The following is a 20,113-nucleotide window of genomic DNA, read 5'->3' on the forward strand; positions in this document are numbered from 1 at the left end:
CTCCAGGCTCCGAGCTGTCCGCACAGAGCCCGACGTGGGCTTAAATCCATGAACCGTGAGCTCATGACCTGAGCTCAAGTTGGACACCCAGCCGACTGAGCCACCCAGGCGCCCCTCATCCTTGTTAATTTAATGCACAGATCGACACTGGTACCTTTGCTTGGCACCTGGTCATGGATCATACAAGGTCTCGTGAGACAGGAAGAGGGTTTGCCTAACAGCAGGTGATGGAGTCACCTGTACTTATTGGGCCCAGTATATTGCCGTGTATACATGTGTGATGACGTAGATTTATAGGTTGTGTTAACCAATTGTAACTAAATTAACACACACCAGAAAGACAAAGCGTTTTAAAAATAATTCTGCCCAATTATCACAATTCAACAAGAAAAAGACAACCCAGTTAGAAAATGCACAAAGACTGGAATCGACATTTCATCAAAGAAGATGTACAAATTGCCAGGAAGCACATGAAAAGTGCCCATCATTAGTCATTAGGGAACTGCAAATCAAAACCACAGTGAGGTATCCATTCAGACCTACTAGGCTGGCTGTAATCAGAAAAACAGTCACAAGCATAACCAAGGATGCAGACAAATTGGAACCTTCATGTGCTGCTGATGGGAATGGACAATGGTGCAATTGCTTTGGAAACTTCTGGCAGTTTCTCAGGTAAAAAGAGCTATCATTTGGGGGCGCCTGGGTGGCTCAGTCATAAGCGTCTGACTTCAGCTCAGGTCATGATCTCAGTTTGTGGGTTCGAGCCCCGTGCCAGGCTCTGTGCTGACAGCTCAGAGCCTGGAGCCTGGAGCCTGCTTCGGATTCTGTGTCTCCCTCTCTCTCTGCCCCTCCCCCACTCATGCTCTGTCTCTCTCTCTCTCAAAAATAAGTCAACATTAAAAAAAAAAAAAAGCTATCTTTGACCCAAGAATTCCACTCCTGGGGATATTCCAAAGAGAGATGAAAATATTATGTCCACACAAACCCTTGTACACAAGTGTTCATAGGAGTATTATTCATAAGAGCCCCAAAGTGAAAACCCAAGTGTCCATCAACTGATGAATGGGTATATAAGATGGGGTGTAGCCATACAATAAAACGTTATTCAGGCCATAAAATGCAATGAAGCTTTGATACACGCTTCATCATGGAAGAACCTTGGAAACATTATGTTAAGTGAAATGAGCCAGACATAAAAGGCCACATGTGGTGACTCCATTTACACGAAATGCCTACAAAAAGAAATCCAGGGGGACAGAAAGTAGACTAGTTGTTGACAGAGGCTGGGGTGAAGCGGGCAATGGGAGCGACCATTAGGGGCTAATGGATATGGTGGGGTTTTTTGGAATGATGAAAATATTCTGGAACTTGATAGTAGGGGATGGTTATGCAACTCTGTGAATATGCACCGAAAACTGCTGAATTGTTACTCTCTTAAAATGTGATTTTAGGAGTGCCTGGATGGCTCAGTCAGTTAAGCATTGGACCCTTGATTTCGGCTCAGGTCATGATCTCACAGTTCATGAGTTCAAGCCCAGTGTGGGGCTCTTTCTTCACTGTCAGAGTGGAGCCTGCTTGGGATTCTTTCTCTCCCCCTCTCTCTGCCCCTTCCCTGCTCATGCTCTCAATCTCTCTCTTTCAAAATAAATAAACTTTTTAAAAAATTGAATTTTATAGTATGTAAATTATAGATCAAAAAAAAAATTTCTGCCCAAGAAATTGGGTTGAAAATAATACAGGTAATCGAAGCACAGGCAAACCACAAGAAAATGACAAAGCTGAAACCTGCTTTTCTTACAAGCTTATGTTCAGCCACATAACAAGTAAGAAGATCTGATAGGAAGCAAGCAAAAAATAATTGAAATTCTCAAGAAAAAAAAAATTGGGTTATTAACACATGATCATTGAACCTCAAGCAAGGCACAGATAGTACCTCAGATTTTACTGGTATGTTTAAAATCACGTGGGGGCGCCTGGGTGGCGCAGTCGGTTAAGCGTCCGACTTCAGCCAGGTCACGATCTCGCGGTCTGTGAGTTCGAGCCGCGCGTCAGGCTCTGGGCTGATGGCTCAGAGCCTGGAGCCTGTTTCCGATTCTGTGTCTCCCTCTCTCTCTGCCCCTCCCCCGTTCATGCTCTGTCTCTCTCTGTCCCAAAAATAAATAAAAGTTGAAAAAAAAATTTTTTTTTAAATAAAATAAAATCACGTGAACTTCAACCTAGCAGTCTACCAAATTTCACCGACCTTAACAATAAATGTTTAGATTATTTTGCAATTTCTTGTTTAATACAGAAGTTCAAAAAGAAATATAGCACTGGAGAGGATACTTTTTCTTCCTACCACAGTAACAGCGGTTAAAATAGCAAACAGGAAACAATATGGCCACACATTGAAATGCATTTTTTTGTCGGCAAATCCGCTGGAAGGCTCATAGAAAATGCACTGGAGACGCGAAGAAACAAATATTACAGCAAATTACCCAGCGTGGGAGGCTTGTCATACAGCTGGGTGAAAGTACAAATGTTTCCAGCGTGCTTCAGCCCCTGGTATTTGCAAGATTCTGTTTCAATAATCACATTCATTAGGAGCTATTTTTTTGTGAGCCACTAAAAGATGTCTCATAGAAGTCAGCCGGAACCACAAATTACTTATTCAAAATAACACATTTAATGGAAACCTGGCTAATTGTAACCATTGTTGGAGTGGCTGACTTGATTCGAAATTTTTAAAGATTCCGGAGAAAAAGTGTATAGATGGTACCACATGTGATCTCTGTTTTCTACATCATTATCAGGCAAGCTGTTGCAGAAAATGAAGGAGAAATGTAGGTTTTAGAAAACGCCATCAAGGTGACATTTTTTTCTTTTTTGTAAACGAATGGAAATGGAGGTCAAAACAGCCAAACATCAGCAATTTCAAATGGTTCCATATAATGTATAGTTTACAAGTGAATATATGGCAGACCAAGTTTGTTTTCTTGATGGGAAACGGGCAACTGGGCCAGATCTTTTTTTCTCAGTAAAACTGATTTATTGAGAAAACTAAACAAAGCCAAATGTGATGACCGAAGCTTCATCTCAAGCATCAGATGAAGGGACAGTAAGGGTAAGACTTCTAATGTTTTTCTGTTACAACCTGGCAAAATAGGACGCCATCGTAAATCCTTTCTGAAATAAGCCCAGGTAGAATTGTTTTAAAGTTTGAAAAAAGGTACTTTAAACAAGTAAAAGAATCATATTAACAAAAAAAATTTTTGAAGAAAAAATCTGAAAAGAGAAAAAAAACGCCAAAAAAAAAAAAAAAATCAAACAATCCGATTAAAAAATGACCAGAGGCTCTAAATAGACATTTTTCCAAAGAAGACATTCAGATGGCCAACAGGCACACGAAACGATGCTCAGTGTCAGTCACCATCAGGGAAATGAAATCAAACCACAAGGAGATACCACCTCACACCTATCAGAACGGCTAGTATCAAAAAGACAAGGGGCGCCTGGGTGGCTCGGTTGAGCGTCCGACTTCGGCTCAGGCCATGATCTCACGGTCTGTGGGTTCGAGCCCCGCGTCTGGCTCTGTGCTGACAGCTCAGACCCTGGAACCTGCTTCGGATTCTGCGTCTCCCTCTCTCTCTGCCCCTCCCCTGTTCATGCTCTGTCTCTGTGTCTCAAAAATAAAAAAAAAAAAAATAAGACATTAAATTTTAAAAAAGACAAGAAATAGGGGCGACTGGCTGGCTCAGTCAGTAGAGCATGTGACTCAATCTCAGGGTTGTAAGCTCAAGTCCCACGATGGGTGTAGAGATTACTTAAAAATAAAATCTTTTAAAAAAAGACAAGAAATAACAAGTGTCAGGGAGGATGTGAAAAAAAACAAAAAGGAACTCTTGTGCACTACAGGTGGGAATGAAAATTGATGCAGCCACTGTGGAAAACAAGTTATGGAGGATCCTCAAAAACCTAAAAATAGAATCCAGTAATTCCACAGCTCCGTATTTACCCAAAGAGAGCAAAAACACGAATTTGAAAAGACAGATGCACCTCTGTGTTTATGCAGCATTATTTACAACAGCCAAGACATGGAAGCAGCCCAAGTGTCTGTGAAGAGATAAATGGATAAAGATGTGAGATATAGATATAGATTAGAGATAGAGACAGAGATAGATAATGGGATATTACTCAGCCATAAAAAAGAATGAGATCTTGCCATTTGCAACACTATGGATGGACAAATACCATATGATTTCACTTATGTGTGGAATCTCAAAAACAAAGCAAATGGCCAGACAAAACAGACTTTTAAATACTCTTAAATGGTGGTGATTGCCAGAAGCAAAGTGGATGGGGGATGGGTGAAATAGATAAAGGGGATTAAGAGGTACAAATTTCCAGTTACTAAGAAAGAAAGAAAGAAAGAAAGAAAGAAAGAAAGAAAGAAAGAAAGAAAGAAATTTTTATTTTTGTTTTATTTTAGAAAGAGAGAAAGCATGGGACCATGGGTGCAGGACAGGGGCAGAGGGAGAGAGAGAGAATCTCAAGCAGGCTCCACACACAGCATGGAGCCCTATGCGGGGCTTGATCCCATGACCCTGGGATCCCATGACCCTCTTGATTTTGATCAAGAGTCGGATGTTCAACCGACTAAGCCACCCAGGTGCCCTACAAACAGCAATTTTTAAAGAGGTAGACAAAAAACAATTGATGTTGGGTATTTTGCACAGAGAAAGAGCAAAACAGGAGAGGGTGACTTACTATGCAAATGTATACTTTTCTATACTGTTTGGATTGTTAAAATATTTGCATATATTACACCAATTTTTTTTTCTTTTTTGATAGAGAGACCAAGCACAAGGGGAAGGGGCAGAGAGAGAGGGAGACACAGACTCTGAAGCAGGCTCCAGGCTCTAAGCTGTCAGCACAGAGCCCGATGTGGGGCTGAAACCCATGAACCACAAGACCACGACCTGAGCTGAAGTTGGACATTTAACCAACTGAGCCACCCAGGTGTCCCTAGCTCCATTTTTTAAAATATTAATGGACTTTTTGGGCATCGAGGTTACAATCCTGTCTACATTCTTTTTACACTTTTATATTCTTAAACACAATTAATATCATTTAAAGAGTTAAATATGAAAACACTCCGACAAACTTTTAAAAACTTTAAAGCAGGCACTAATTAAAATCTAAAATTGTTGGGGCGCCTGGGTGGCGCAGTCAGTTAAGCGTCCGACTTCAGCCAGGTCACGATCTCGCGTTCAGTGAGTTCGAGCCCCGTGTCAGGCTCTGGGCTGATGGCTCGGAGCCTGGAGCCTGTTTCCGATTCTGTGTCTCCCTCTCTCTCTGCCCCTCCCCCATTCATGCTCTGTCTCTCTCTGTCCCAAAAATAAATTAAAAACGTTGAAAAAAAAAAATTTTTTTTTAAAAATCTAAAATTGTCTTAAACATGGAGTGCCCGGATGGCTCAGTAGGCGAAGCGTGCAACTCTTGATCTCAGGGTTCTGAGTCTGAGTCCCACATGGGTGTAGAGATTACTTAAAACAAACAAACAAACAAACAAACAAACAAACAGGGGCGCCTGGGTGGCTCAGTCGGTTGAGCCTCCGACTTCAGCTCAGGTCATGATCTCGCAGTCCGTGAGTTCGAGCCCCACGTCAGGCTCTGGGCTGATGGCTCAGAGCCTGGAGCCTGCTTCCGATTCTATGTCTCCCTCTCTCTCTGCCCCTCCTCCGTTCATGCTCTGTCTCTCTCTGTCTCAAAAATAAATAAACGTTAAAAAAAATTAAAAAAAAATAAAAATTAAAACAATATAAATAAATAAAATTATTTTACACAAAAAAGGTGATTATCAAACATTTTTCTTTCAAAATATTTATTTCAAGTATAAATTTATATAATGTACTATATATAGGAAAACAACCACATGTAAGATAGTTAAGTGATAAACTTGTGGAGTGCACTCATTTAATCATCAAAATATTAAAAAAATGGAAATAATTTTATATTAGATAATTTGATTGAAAACAGTGTTATTCTATTCAAGTAATAAGCCCAAACCAGTCCCCAACTAAGAGTTAAAGTTCTTCTCTCCATTTATTCATACACTCAGCCCTTAGACAAGAATCACAAATTTTTATCCAGAATTGTCCCCTAAAAATCCACATTTAAAATTTCTGTTACTCTTATGAAAATTGTTCAGTTTTATTTATTTTTCATAAATATTTTGGGAATGCCAGTAAGCAAATACGTCAACCCTGGGACAATAGCTCCACCATTTTTACAAAAGTAGAAATCGCTGAATAAAGAGTCCGAGGTTACGTGAGAGGCACAGGTGGGGTCGTAACCTATACTGGAATAATCTGTCACTTGATGGCACAGTGACAATGGTAAATGGTGCTTTGAAAGTTGGTCCCAACTAGTAACAACCCATGTCAACACAAACCTTCTCCTGGTCCTGGAATCCCTTCTCAACGGTGTGCATGAGTGCCCTGAAGACAATCACCAGGAGAAGGAAAAGTTAAAAGCTAAGTTCTGGCTGTGAGTGGCGTCCTGGCCAGAGGTAGTCCCCGACCCCCAAACACCAAGGGAAATGCAAGGTGTCCTGGCACGGCTGTCCCCAGGAGTGCATGTGAGCCAGGACTGGCGTGGGAGAGAGACCCCATTTATTTGGGTGAGGAACACTCTGTGCTCCCCAGAGAGTCACCATGAGGGAGTAGACCCTTACCACTGAGGCCGCCGTGTCCTACAGACCTCCGTCCCAGGTTGGTGAGCTGGCCCTTGCCCTTCCCTCCTGGGCCATTCTCCGCCTGACCTTCTGTCTCCTGGCACTGAAGCTCGGAAGACTGGGTTTCTTCTTCTTGTTCTTCATCGTCTGAATCGGATTCATCGTTGTAGAAGTGGATTGTGGCTTGCACCGGGAAGCTGGCCAGCACTTTTTCCCCAGAACTCTGCAGATACTCTTGGCGCTTTGAAATGGGTAAATAAAGTCTAATATTTAAGAAAAAAACACACCATTAATCACCCCGAAACAATGCTGAACTCCATCGAGAGGGTCCTCTTCCCTAAAAGCAGCTAACTCCCAATCTCCCTCTCTGATCTTGCCTTCACTGTGCCCGGAGTGTTTTCTTTTCTTTCTTTTCTTTTCTTTCCTTTTTAAATTTTTCTTTTCTTCTCTTTCTTTCTTTCTTTCTTTCTTTCTTTCTTTCTTTCTTTCTTTCTTTTTCTTTCATGTTTATTTATTTTTGAGAGAGAGAGAGAGAGACAGATTGTGAGCTGGGGAGGGGCAGAGAGAGGCACAGACACAGAATCCAATGCAGGCTCCAGGCCCTGAGCTGTCAGCAGAGAGCCTGACGCGAGGCTTGAACTTAGGAGCCATGAAACCACGAGCTGAGGCCGAAGTCAGACGCTTAACCAACTGAGCCACCTAGGCACCCCGAGGTGTGTTTTCTAAGTCACCAGAACACAAGACTGTGGGCAGGTGGAGAGAGCTGGTGAGGAACCCTACACCAGTTCAGAAATGAGCTAAAACGTGAGTGAGCAAATCAATTTAGACCAACACAGGAAAAAGGGTCTGCTTCCGTGAAGGTAAGAGGGAATTGAAACACCAAGTTTCAAGATGAAGAGTCTCACTCTGATCGAATGGAGAACTTGATTTATCCTGGAGAATATATGTCCTATTTAGGTTAGGTCCCGCTCTCCCTAACACCCCTGAGCATGGGGAACATTGTAGCCCTTTGGGCCCTGGAGGAAACTTGACCCTGAGGCCCCAGTCTAGAGAAGCAGCTAATCTTTCTGGACGTTGCTCTAGAAAAGTGATAGGGGTGGGTTCCTCACTTTGCCAGTACAGAAGATGGTAACCCTGGTTATTTGTCTAGTCTAAAGAATAGGAAGAAAGAAAAGAAGGAAGGAAGGGAAATAACCTAAATATATAAATCTGGAACCTCTAAATCCAGGTTTTATAGAATTTATGATTCCAGTTACACATGGGAAGTATTTAAAATACCCCTCACTCTCCCCATAATCCTTTTTTCTTACCATTTACTCACTAATTTATTGGCGTTTTCCCCTGAGGTCTCCTGAGGAACTGAGAGGGATTATCAACTGATCACTACTTAGTTGCAAAGCTGATTTATTTTTTTATATTTTTAAGTAATTTCTACACCCAGCATGGGACTCGAACCTACAACCCCGAGATCAAGAGTCACACACTCTACCGACCGAGCCAGCCAGGCGCCCCTGTAGAGCTGATTTCCATTTCCCTCTTTTTGGATGGAGGAGAAAAGAGCGGAAACACCCTGCTATAAATAATGCGTGACAGTTCTGAACGTCCCAAGATTTCTGATAAGCCAGGGATTCTCAGCCTCCAGGGGACGTGTGGCAACGTCTGGAGACCTTTCTGGTTGCCACAACTGAGGAGAAGCTATTAGCATGTGGTGGGCAGAGGCCAGTGATCCCACTGAACATTGCGTCATGCCCACAACAGCCCCTTACGACAAACAATCATCCAGCTCAAAGTTCAATAGTGCTGGGGTTGAGGAACTCTGCAACAAACAGAAGAAAATATATATATATGTATACATATATGTATATATATACTTTAAATATATATATTTCTATATTATATAAATACAAGTAATGTTATATAAAAAGATAAATTTAAATATAACATAAAAATGTAACATATTTCTACATAAATATAAATAACATAAATTCTATATTATAAATATAAATAACATAAATTCTATATTATATAAAATGTATAAATAAAATATAAACTACAAACATAGTTTAGGGTTTGGCCATATTTTCTTTTACAAATTTTTTTAATGTTTGTTTATTTTTGAGAGAGAGAGAGCAAGTAAGCAGGGGAGGGGCAGAGAGAGAGGGAAACACAGAATCTGAAGCAGGCTCCAGGCTCTGAGCTGTGAGCACAGAGCCCGACATGGGGCTCGAACTCACGAACTGTCAGATCATGACCTGAGCCGAAATCAGCGCTTAACTGACTGAACCACCCAGGTGCCCCCAGGGTTTGGCCATATTAAAAGTTAGCTGTGGGGGCGCCTGGGTGGCGCAGTCGGCTAAGCGTCCGACTTCAGCCAGGTCACGATCTCGCGGTCTGTGAGTTCGAGCCCCGCATCGGGCTCTGGGCTGATGGCTCGGAGCCTGGAGCCTGTTTCCGATTCTGTGTCTCCCTCTCTCTCTGCCCCTCCCCCGTTCATGCTCTGTCTCTCTCTGTCCCAAAAATAAATAAACGTTGAAAAAAGAAAAAATTAAAAAAAAAAAAAAGCTGTAATGCTGAAGTAATTGCAGGGGAATGTGAATTAGTAGGATATCTGGAATTGCTTTAAAATATTCTGACAATAATTAAAAAAATAGGTTGGAGAAGGTGATAAACACCATCAGGTCTGAAGACGGCTGATAATTATTGAGGCTGGTGACAGGCATGTGGGTCCCTGTACCGTTCTCTCCACTTTTGTCTGTGTTTGAAATTTTCTGTAATAAAAAGATAAAATTGTGCACTCAGTTTGTAACGCATGCCTCACCAGTCACTGCATATTCAATGAAACAAAAACTGGGGAGCAGCCCCAGAGCGTCCGTGGCCGGCAGGTCCACGGGTGGGTCGTGCAGGTGGACGCTCACAGGGCAAGACAGAGGGTGGCAGGTTCATCCCCCATGCACACTGGGATCACCTGGGAGACCGTACAAATACAGACACCTAGGCCTTTCCCAGAACAAATGAATCAACACTCCCAGGGGAGCCCCCCAGCGTCTGTATTTTTAAAGCGTCCCCAGTCCTGTGGGGAATAAAGTCCACAGGTGTAAGGGACACTAGGAAAGCTTCCCTTTTCCAGAAATCACTCTTTGACTAGTCTGAAGGTCTTTCAAGTGCATCTCTAGCAGTTAGTATCTCTGGGTTTTACTAGAGCTTTCAGTTTTCCAGGATAACCAGGGTAAAAATACTTTCATGAGGAGTAGCACAGACTAGATTCATTCTGCTGTAGGAAATGAGAGATGGGGAGAGAAAGAGACAGAGAAACATAAAAAAATCCTGAGCATGAGCCACCCGCCTAAAATGGATGAAATGTGAGAGGGATACAGTAGTGAGGGTCCTGATCCCCACCAGGAAGGACCATGGGAGCACAGAGAGGCCGGAGAAGCCAACGGTGGGAGAACCCTCCAACCAATCCCTTGTTCGGTCACACACATATTTTCACGGTCTACTTTGCTCTAGACAATATGCTAACTTATATTCTGGGAAAGAAATAGAAATGTACTTAAGTACTTAAGTAAATAAGCAGATACACATATACAATTCATATCCAATTAAATTTAACACAAGACAGGAGCACCTGGGTGGCTCAGTCGGTTAAACATCCGACTTCAGATCAGATCATGATCTCACGGTTGGTTGATTCGAGCCCGAATCATGATCTCTGAGGTCAGCACAAAGCCCACTTGGGATCCTCTGGCCCCCTCTCTCTCTGCCCCTCCCCTTCCCCAAAATAAATATAAACATTAAAAAAATTTAACACAAGACATAATATGTAGTGAGAGGTATAAACAAAAGACATAAAGGAAAGAGGTCAATCCAATTTGCAACTGAAACACTGAATGAATGAATGAATTCCAGAAATCCAACAAAATATCCTTGAAGTTCCTTTGGGTAAGAACTAAATACAGAAGACTATACTGAATTATTTTCCACTTTGTTGAGAATGTACGCAGGTGAGGACACTAAAGTATACTTATGCTTCTATTAAAAAGAAAGAACATATTTCTTGCTGTGAAGTCATGTTACCTTACAGGATGCTGAAACCCAAAGGCACCCTTTGATCCTGGAGTTTGCCGGTCATCACCAGGTTCAAGCTGCAAAGACAGACACATCAAACACAGATATAGTCTGTCTGAAGTAGCATCCTGAAATTCTAAAAAAATATAATCTAAGTGGTCTGCCCTTCTTTTTAAAAATTTTTTTTTCAATGTTTATTTATTTTTTGGGACAGAGAGAGAGCATGAATGGGGGAGGGGCAGAGAGAGAGGGAGACACAGAATCGGAAACAGGCTCCAGGCTCTGAGCCATCAGCCCAGAGCCCGACGCGGGGCTCGAACTCACGGACCGCGAGATCGTGACCTGGCTGAAGTCGGACGCTTAACCGACTGTGCCACCCAGGCGCCCCAGCCCTTCTTAGTATCAATACCAATTTTAGAGACAATGTAAACACCTTAACAGTATTTGTGGGTTTTTAAAATTTTTAATGTTTATTTTTGAGAGAGAGAGAGAGAGAGACAGTGTGAGTGGGGGACAGGCAGAGAGAGAGACACACACAGAATCCGAAGCAGGCTCCGGGATCCCAGCTGTCAGCCCAGAGCCCAATGCGGGGCTTGAACCCACGAACCATGAGATCATGACCTGAGCTGAAGTCAGATGCTTAATCGACTGAGCCCCCCAGGTGCCCCTCATCCTCCTTATTCTTTTTTTTTTTTTTAATTTTTTTTTCCCAACGTTTATTTATTTTTGGGACAGAGAGAGACAGAGCATGAACGGGGGAGGGGCAGAGAGAGAGGGAGACACAGAATCGGAAACAGGCTCCAGGCTCTGAGCCATCAGCCCAGAGCCCGATGCGGGGCTCAAACTCACGGACCGCGAGATCGTGACCTGGCTGAAGTCGGACGCTTAACCGACTGCGCCACCCAGGTGCCCCCATCCTCCTTATTCTTAAGGGGAACATGGATCGAGTTCTCAATCTTTTTTTTAAAAAAATTTTTTAATGTTTTATTTATTTTTGAGAGAGAGACAGAGTGTGAACAGGGGAGCGGCAGAGAGAGAGGGAGACACAGAATCCGAAGCAGGCTCCAGGCTCCGAGATGTCAGCACAGAGCCCGACACAGGGCTCAATCTTGTGAACCGTGAGATCATGACCTGAGCCAAAGTTGGACGCTTAACGTTTAACCACCCAGGTGCCCCAACACCTTAACAGTATTTGATAAGTCTCTCTTCCTCTTCCTGTTGACAGTGATGTCTTGGGGACTGTAAAGGATTCAAAGATGGAAAGAGGAGTCCGTCTGACACAGTCCTTCAGTTCAGGGTTGTTTTTTCTTTTTTCTTAGAGAGAGAGAGAGAGAGAGAGAGAGAGAGAGAGAGAGAATCTCAAGCAGGCTCCATGCCCAGTGTGTTGCCTGATGCGGGGCTCAATCCCACAACCCTGGGATCATGACCTGAGCCGTATTCAAGAGTCAGATGCTTAACCAACTGAGCCACCCAGGTGCCTCTTCTTGTCTTTGAATCACCTGTTTGCCTACATTCTCTCTGGATGGTCTTTTCCTGTTGATTTGAAACCTGAGCCACCCACACGCCCCCAGTTCAGGCTTTTTAAATATAATTGGAAAAGACACACACACACTGTCAAATAGCCGCACTACAAAGCATCATATAGCAAGATGCCAGCAATTCTAAGCAGGGAGGAGGGAAAGGTTCATGGAAGGCCTGGCAGAGACCTCAGTGGCATTTGAATGTGTGATTCTGAGACCATTCCTGGCAGAGAAGAGCATCAGGTTCTGAGGGGCACAGATGGGGAAGACTGAGGAGCCCAGTGTGGAATGAACGAGAAGCTGTGGTAGTAAAGGGCTCCAACAGAAAGCTGAATCCTCATTACAGGACACCGTGAATACCTGTTTTTTTTTTTGTTAACATTTATACATTTATTCATTTTTGACAGAGAGAGACAGAGACAAGCAGGGGTGGGGCAGAGATGGGGAAACAGAATCCGAAGCAGGCTCCAGGCTCCGAGCTGTCAGCACAGAGCCCGACGTGGGGCTCAAACTCATGAACCATGAGATCATGACCTGAACCAAAGTCAGACGCTTAATCGACTGAGCCACCCAGGCGCCCCTTGAATACCTATTTTTGAGTCTCAGTTTCATTCTGGAGGCAGCAGTAAAGACCACTGCTGATTTTGAAGTCAGGAGTTCAATAGTCAGACCTGTATTTTAAGGATAACGGTGGCCCCTGGGAGTAGTGCATAGCCTAGGTTGGGGAGGTAAGGGCCCAGAGGCACGTAGCAAGAGGTAATAAAGATTTGGACAGTGACAGGAAGGGAAAGGAAAGATGGATTTCAAGGGCACTTCAGTAGTATTCAAAAAACCCTGTGACCACCTGAATATCAGGAGTGGAGGAAAGAAAAGCTAGGCTGAGCAACTAAGGACAACATTGATGGAGATAAGACACAGAGAGAGAGAGAGAGAGAGAGAGAGAGAGTGCCAGGCTTGTCCACGCTGTGACCAGAGTAGGTGCTAGTGAGAGAAAGGACAATCACTCTTCCGGTCCAGGGCTGACCCCTTTCTGCCCATTCTGTGAGGTCCTGAATCTCAAAGAATTTGGCCTGAACTGTGGCCAGATTATCTAAGGGGCTGAGAAGGCAGAAATTGCCATTTGATGTTAGAGCTCTGAAAGTTTTAGTTATATGGAAAGCACGAAGTGGGGTGTCTTGGGACAGACCATCCAGGGACAGCTTGAAAGTGAGCTGAAATGGGCTGGGGCCATGGATCAGAAACCCCAGCCCTTGGGTTGCATGGAGCCAGATCGAGAGGGAGACAAAATCTTCTGGAGTGTGACAAGGAAGGAGTCTGAGGACTGTCACCAATGATCATCACATCCTTCCATCCTGCAGTGATATGTGTGGTCTTTGTGAGCAAGCGTCATTATATATATATATATATATATACATATATATATATATTATATGTACATATATATACATTATATGTACATACATACATATAAATGTGTGTATATATATACACACACACATATATGTATATTTATATTTTTTAATGTTTATTTTTGAGAGAGAGAGCAAGAGAGTGCACATGAGTGAGGGAGGGGCAGAGAGAGAGGGAGAGAGAAGATCCAAAGTGGACTGAGCACGACATGGGGCTCGAACTCACAAACTGTGAGATCATGACCTAAGTTGAAGTTGGACGCTCAACCGACTGAGCCACCGAGGCACCCCAAACGTCATTATATTTTACCAACCATATGTCTTTCCAATATGCTGTGCTGAGCTAATAGGGAAAGAAAATGAGGCTCTTTGAGCAAGACCTTCTCCAAAATGAAGTTCATTTTCTGAGGACTCCAGAGAATCGTGTCTGTGTTAAGCTTTATTTGTCTTTATAAAATAGCTCTAAATGCTCACTCCACCACAGGAAGCAATCCTGGGCTGTTGGAGGTGATTTTCTATCCAGTGATGGCTGTGTCTAATACAACTTTGCACACACTTTGGTGGCACCAAAAGGCAGTGTTAGTACAGAGAAACAGCTTCCTTTAAAGCAAGTAATTCTAGGGGCACCTGGGTGGCTCAGTTGGTTAAGCATCCGACTTTGGCTCAGGCCATGATCTCTCGGCTTGTGGGTTCCAGCCCTGCGTCTGCTTCAGATTCTGCGTCTCCGGAGCTCTCTCTCTGCCCCTCCCCCACTCAAGTTCTTTCTCCCTCTCTCAAAAATAAATGTGGAAAAAAATTTTCAAACAGAATAAACTGAGTAATTCTAACCAGACTCTGAAACATTCAATACACCTTTAAAAACTGTAAAACTTTACCCACAAACATACACAGCCTTAAAAACTTTATGCCAGGGGGTCTGGGTAGCTCAGTCCGTTGAGCACCTGACTCTTGATGTTGGCTTAGGTCATGACCCCAGGATCAGGGGATCGAGCCCCATGTCAGACTCTGCATTGAGCATGGAGCCTGCTTTAGATTCTCTCTCTCTCTCTCTCTCTCTCTCTCTCTCTCTCTCTCCTCCCCCACCTCCCTCTGCCCCCGACTCATGCTCTCTCTCTCTCTCTAAAAAAAAAAAAAAGAACAAAAACTAAATAAATAAAAATAAAAACTTTATGTCACAAATACACTCTAATTAAAGATCCTTTTCTGATGACAGAAATGTCTAAACATTCATATTTTGATGATGCAAGGGGAACAGAAATGCATACAGAGGAAGTATGTCAATGTGTGTGTCCTTAAGAGTAAGAGAAGAGATACAAGCAGAGACTTTCATGAGGGTCTCCCCCTCTCCTCCCCATGCAGCCTCTGACTCCAACAAAGTGCAAGTGCGGGGAAACCTGTGAGATGGGAGGATGGGCCCATCTCCTTTTAGGGAATCACCTCCCTTGCAAGGTCGACAAGTGGCAAGGAGAGAAATGCAACAGAGGTCAACGAAGGATTAGGCTGTCGTTCATTTTCCCCAGGCAGGAGAGGCAGACAGCCCCCAAGGAGAGGGAGGGATACCAAATGGGTGAGGGTGAGTCCACGGCTCAGGGCACAGGGCCTCCAATCCAGCCCTACAATTTCTCCAGAAATACACAACAGGGCCCGGGAGCCAAGGAGTTCTCCCGCGTCGTCGGGAGAGGGCGCTGTTGAGCAAGAAGCGGTCCCTCCCGGTGCCGGGCGGCGCTCACCTGGCCCTGGCTCCCGCTGACTTCGCCCCGCCAAGTGGGCTCTACAAAGAGCTGCCCAGGCGTGCAGGGCGGCGGCGCTGCAGCCCCCACAGAGCACCTCCCCGCCAAATCCATGGACACAACTGCTTTATCCAGTGTGCCATGCTAGCGATTAACTAGAAAGTTGCTACACCTTAACAATTTTCTCACAAATAGCCTTCTCGTCATCATAGGAAAAAATCCACCTGCCTTGCGTTAATAAATGTGCTACAGTATTTTTATTTTTATTCTTGCAACAACCGCTCCATATACATTTCATTTAACAAAAAAAAAAAAAATCACACAATTGTAAACTATATTTTCTCCCTCTCCCAAGCACCTCTTAAATCTTATATTTAAGAACAAACTTAAGCTTGGATGCAAAAGATGAAATTATTTTCCATTATTTAGATATTGCATGTGTTTAAGGCTAATTTTGGCTACAAAATCATTAATTTGATATAGATTGTATTTTTTTTTCATTCTTTAAATAATAGCAACTGAATTAAAAACTTCCATTATCCAGGCTAATTTAATAAAGTAGTCTGGATATCAAAATACAGTCCAAGGTCAGCTTTCCCGCACCTGAATTTCTTATCATATTACAAATAACTGCACACATAACATATGCCACATGTTACGTAAATTAAATACACGGTCCTTCCCAGCCTGATTAGCTCTTCAGCATTATAAAAGTCATCAACTTACATTTTAAGATTTTAAAAAGGAAAGGTAAATTCTATGAAAGCAAGCCATTACTTCAGTAAGTATAAAGCCATTTAGTTACCAGTGCAGGAAACAAAAGAATAGTGGTGGAGATTAATCTTTACCCACAAAGCCCTCAGCCAGAGTGTATTTGCTCAGACAACATGAATTACCCCAGGAGTGCTTGCAGACTGGGCAAAAGTCCTTCAGAAAGGGCCAGATGGTGGGCTTTTAACAGCAACTTCTGGGCACCCCAGACTGGTCTCTGCCCTTATTTGCACTGTGGTACCAGCCCAGCAGTAATGGCACCCTCGGCTTTTCTCTAAGGAGAGGGGAGGCAGCCAGAGACAGCCAACCCCTCCTCTCTCTACCCGCTGGTTTGCAAGGGGAAAAAACAACATAAAAGAAATCTCCCTTTCTTTCTCTCAGAATGCCCTTGAAAGAACTAGGCCATAGCTAGGCTTTGCTTTTCAAGAAAGAAGCAAGCAGGGGCGCCGGGGTGACTCAGTCGGTTAAGTGTCCAACTTTAGCTCAGGTCACAATCTCATGGTTTGTGGGTTCGAGTCCCACATCCGGCTCTGTGATGGGAGCCTGGAGCCTGCTTCTGATTCTGTGTCTCCCTCTCTCTCTCTACCCTTCCCCCACTCATGCTCTGTCTCCATCTTGCTCTCAAAAAATGAATCAAGATTCAAAAGACAGAGAGAGAGAGAAGCAAGCAGGAGCCCAATCTGTGCATGTGACTCAGGTCTGATTAACAGCAGGCTCCCAATCCCAAACCCATAGGCACTTCTGTATTAGACCACCGAGAGAGGGACAGGCCTTCATGGTCATTTCTGAGTTGGTGCCACTCTCTGGCTGAACTGTTGGATACCACATTGCCCACCTTAACCTTACCGGGTTTCCAGTTGCGGGCAGCTCAGTTTCTTGGGGTGTCAGGATCCAAGGTCTCCATGGCGTGGGGCTGGAAAGGCAGGGACCAGAGATGAACCCCAGCATTTTCTGCTGTCTTTCAAAATTATGTCATAAGGGGCACCTGGGGGGCTCAGTCAGTTAAGCATCCAACTCGATCTCAGCTCAGGTCACGATCTCATGGTTGTGAGATTGAGACCCATGTGGGGCTGTGCCATGACCATGCAGAGCCTGCTTGGGATTCTCTCTCTTTCCCTCTCAAAACAAATAAACTTAAAAAAAATAATATCGTAAGAGTTATCATTCTTATCAATTCTAATGTTTGCCTGAGAAAGGGTCACTGGATACCCCAGAAAGTTCTCTCAAGTTCTCAGTCTGTGGATAAACCAGTACCATTGGGGGGGGGGGGGGTCTCTCTCTTTTTTTTTTTTTTCCTCCTTGCCACATTATCAGTTCTCTGCCTTCATTGGGTTTTGAGAAGTCCCAAATCTGATGCAATGATCACAATGATCAGAGGACACATTAGTTGAGGGATTTCTTTCCCAGCCTGACTGGATTCTTCCCTTGATTCCCCACTGTAGCTGGCTACTTTGTGGCTCATTAATTTCTACCGCACCACCCGCGCTGTTGAAGGATCTTGACTTTCGCAGAGACCATTCCACAAGGAGTCTAGGATGCAAAAGGGGCAAATGGTTTTCTCCTGTCAGGCTGCCTAGCCACGCAGCCCCTTCCACGCCTCCTTGGCTAATTCGATTTTAACCGTACTACCTTGAGAGGGCTGAGCCCCAAGCACAGGGCCAACCAAACACTGTCACCAAGCCTGTGACAGTCAACGTGAGGGGACCCCTGTTAGGCACGCCGAGAGGCCCCGAGACTTCAACGTTCCCAGCCCAGTGATTTCAGATCTATGAATGGAAGCGTTGGCTCATTTCCTCGCGGGGCGTTCCTGGGCCTCCGCGCTTCGGCGCTGTACCCCGAAACCCGGAGGACTCTGCGTCCCTGACTAAGGTTAAGGGACTTGCCCTGCGTCGCCGTCGGGCTCCGGAGCTCCGCCCGGATTCGGGGGGACTCAGCGGCGCACGGGGCATCCCGCTCTGCGCCCCCCTCACCGTCGCACCGCGGGGACACCCTCACCTCTCCGGCCCGCGCGGCGGCGGTGGCCTCCGGGGACCGTCGGCGGGGCAGTGACAGACGCGCCCCCGCGCCTCCCGGGCTCCGGCCGCCGCCTCGGGTCTCATGGTGCCCGCACAGCCAGCGCCCCTCCGGCGGCGCCAGCGACTCGGCCGCGCCTCTAACCGCTCGGGCGAGGGCGCTCACCTACCAGGGCGCTCGGCGCCAGGTTTAAAAACGGGGGCGGGGCGGGAGGGGACAGGGGAAACCGAGGAGGGGGCGGGGAGGGCGCGGGAGAGGCTCGGGGAGGGGACAGGGAAGGCGGAGAGGGGGAAGGGACCAGAAAAGGTCCCGAAGAGGCGCGGCGCGGGGGTTGGGGGGGGGGTGGGGGGAGTGGTGGTGGGATATCCTTGGAGAGGACTCTGGAAGCTCGGGGCAGGGGTGTGGCGGGGACAAAGGAAACGCAGGGAGGGTTGCCAGGGCGGGGGCGAGGCACCCAGGGGAATGGGCGACGGGAAGTGTCTCGGGAAGCGCGGGGAAGAGGACAAGTGCGGGGGGGGGGGGGGAGGGTGTATTTCTGCAAGGAAGTCACCCTTATGGGTCAGGGGTGGCGGGACCCTCGCCCGGGGGTGTCCCCCGCCCGCTGCGGGAGGGGAGGGGCCCCTGGCTTCTTCCCGCGGCCCCTGGGGTTCTGGTTGCTGCGGGAACGTCTGGGTCCCCAGATTTGCGCAGAACCTCACGTCCGCCACTTTTAAGCGGCAGGGCGATTTTGGGGGGCGGCTACGGAAGTCTCGGGACCCGGGTGGACCCGCCCTGCCTACGGTGCTGGAGCGCCCGGGACGCCCCGACGGCGCTGCGCGAACCGGGTGGGGTGGAGACGCGGCGACACTTCCAAGCGGGTGGAAGGCCGCGGAGAGGAGAGCGGGAAGACAGCGCGCTCCCCGCCGTCGCGGGCCTTCCTTGCAGAGGAAGGTGGCCCCGCGTGGGGGTGCGTGGGACTTGCCTCCGGTTACCCCGGGGGCCGCGCTTAGAAAGCGCCTGGATGAGCCTGGCCGCTGCCGAACGGTGAGGACACGTCCCCAGGCTGCAGGGCGGGAGCGGGACGCGGGAGCGCGGCCGCCACCGTCGCCGGCGCGGGGTCAGGTGGGAGGAATGCTGGTTTATCAGTTGCCCGGGCGACAGAGCACTGAAGGCCGCGGGCCCGGCCTGGGGGCCCCTTGCTTAAATAGCGTCTGCTCCTCGGTGCCCCACTGACTCTGCGTTTGAGAACTGGAGCTTGCTGCCTGTGATTTAAACTAATGGGGGGTGGGGGGTGGGAAAGCAATGAACTTCAGAGATAAAAATATTTCCACATTAAAAAAATTATATATATATATATATATATATATATATATATATGTATATTTCCAGATTTTCTTTCCTTAAAAGCAACAGATTTTGGGGGCTCCAGGGTGGCTGGGTCGGTTGAGCAGCCCCGCTTCGGCTCAGGTCATGATCTGTGGTTGGTGAGTTCAAGCCCCATGTCCGGCTTCGTGCTGACCGCTCAGAGCCTGGAAACTGCTCCGGATTCTGTGTCTCCCTCTCTGCTCCTCTCCTGCTCACGCTCTGTCTGTCTGTCTGTCTCTCTTTTAAAAACAAATACACATTAAAATTTTTTTAAAAAAAGCAACAGATTTTTTGGCAATTATTTGGTAATAATTAAACCTAATTAAAGGCAGGGGGGAATTAATAACTAAGTTTACTATGTAACATTTCATACAAACGACTAAAGAGGACCCTGAGTATATAACAGGGGTAGAGGAAATCAAAGAACATTGGCAGACATTACAACAATAAAATGCTATATTTAACGTTGGGCAACCTTAAAATGAGTGTCTTTCATATAGCCTGTGGTAATGTAGTCAGGTAACCGTTCTGAGAAAGCATGACAAC

General features: G+C 45.8%; 1 protein-coding gene across 1 annotated transcript; it reads right to left on the bottom strand.

The window, feature by feature from the left end:
- Window positions 1-5,938: 5,938 nt before the first annotated feature.
- Window positions 5,939-18,423, bottom strand: RIPPLY3 (ripply transcriptional repressor 3). Its single transcript, XM_023238748.2, has 5 exons — window positions 18,206-18,423; window positions 17,057-17,123; window positions 10,790-10,857; window positions 6,716-6,978; window positions 5,939-6,479 (listed from the first exon to the last, which is right to left on the bottom strand). Exons 1-5 carry the CDS (start codon window positions 18,307-18,309, stop codon window positions 6,193-6,195), a joined length of 789 nt encoding a protein of 262 aa, XP_023094516.2. The 5' UTR covers window positions 18,310-18,423; the 3' UTR covers window positions 5,939-6,192.
- Between the last annotated feature and the right edge of the window lie 1,690 nt (window positions 18,424-20,113).

This window comes from Felis catus, chromosome C2 (genome assembly GCF_018350175.1).
Source record: "Felis catus isolate Fca126 chromosome C2, F.catus_Fca126_mat1.0, whole genome shotgun sequence".
In the NCBI taxonomy this organism is placed as follows: domain Eukaryota; kingdom Metazoa; phylum Chordata; class Mammalia; order Carnivora; family Felidae; genus Felis; species Felis catus.

Bases quoted from the DNA above. Each gene is read 5' to 3' on its own strand.
- RIPPLY3 (XM_023238748.2), bottom strand. From the start codon at position 18,309: ATGAGACCCGAGGCGGCGGCCGGAGCCCGGGAGGCGCGGGGGCGCGTC. The intron at 17,124-18,205 runs GTGAGGGTGTCC...CTGCCTTTCCAG, and splicing joins CCGCCGCGCGGGCCGGAGAG to CCCCACGCCATGGAGACCTT. The intron at 10,858-17,056 runs GTAAGGTTAAGG...CTGTCTTTGCAG, and splicing joins TGCCCGCAACTGGAAACCCG to CTTGAACCTGGTGATGACCG.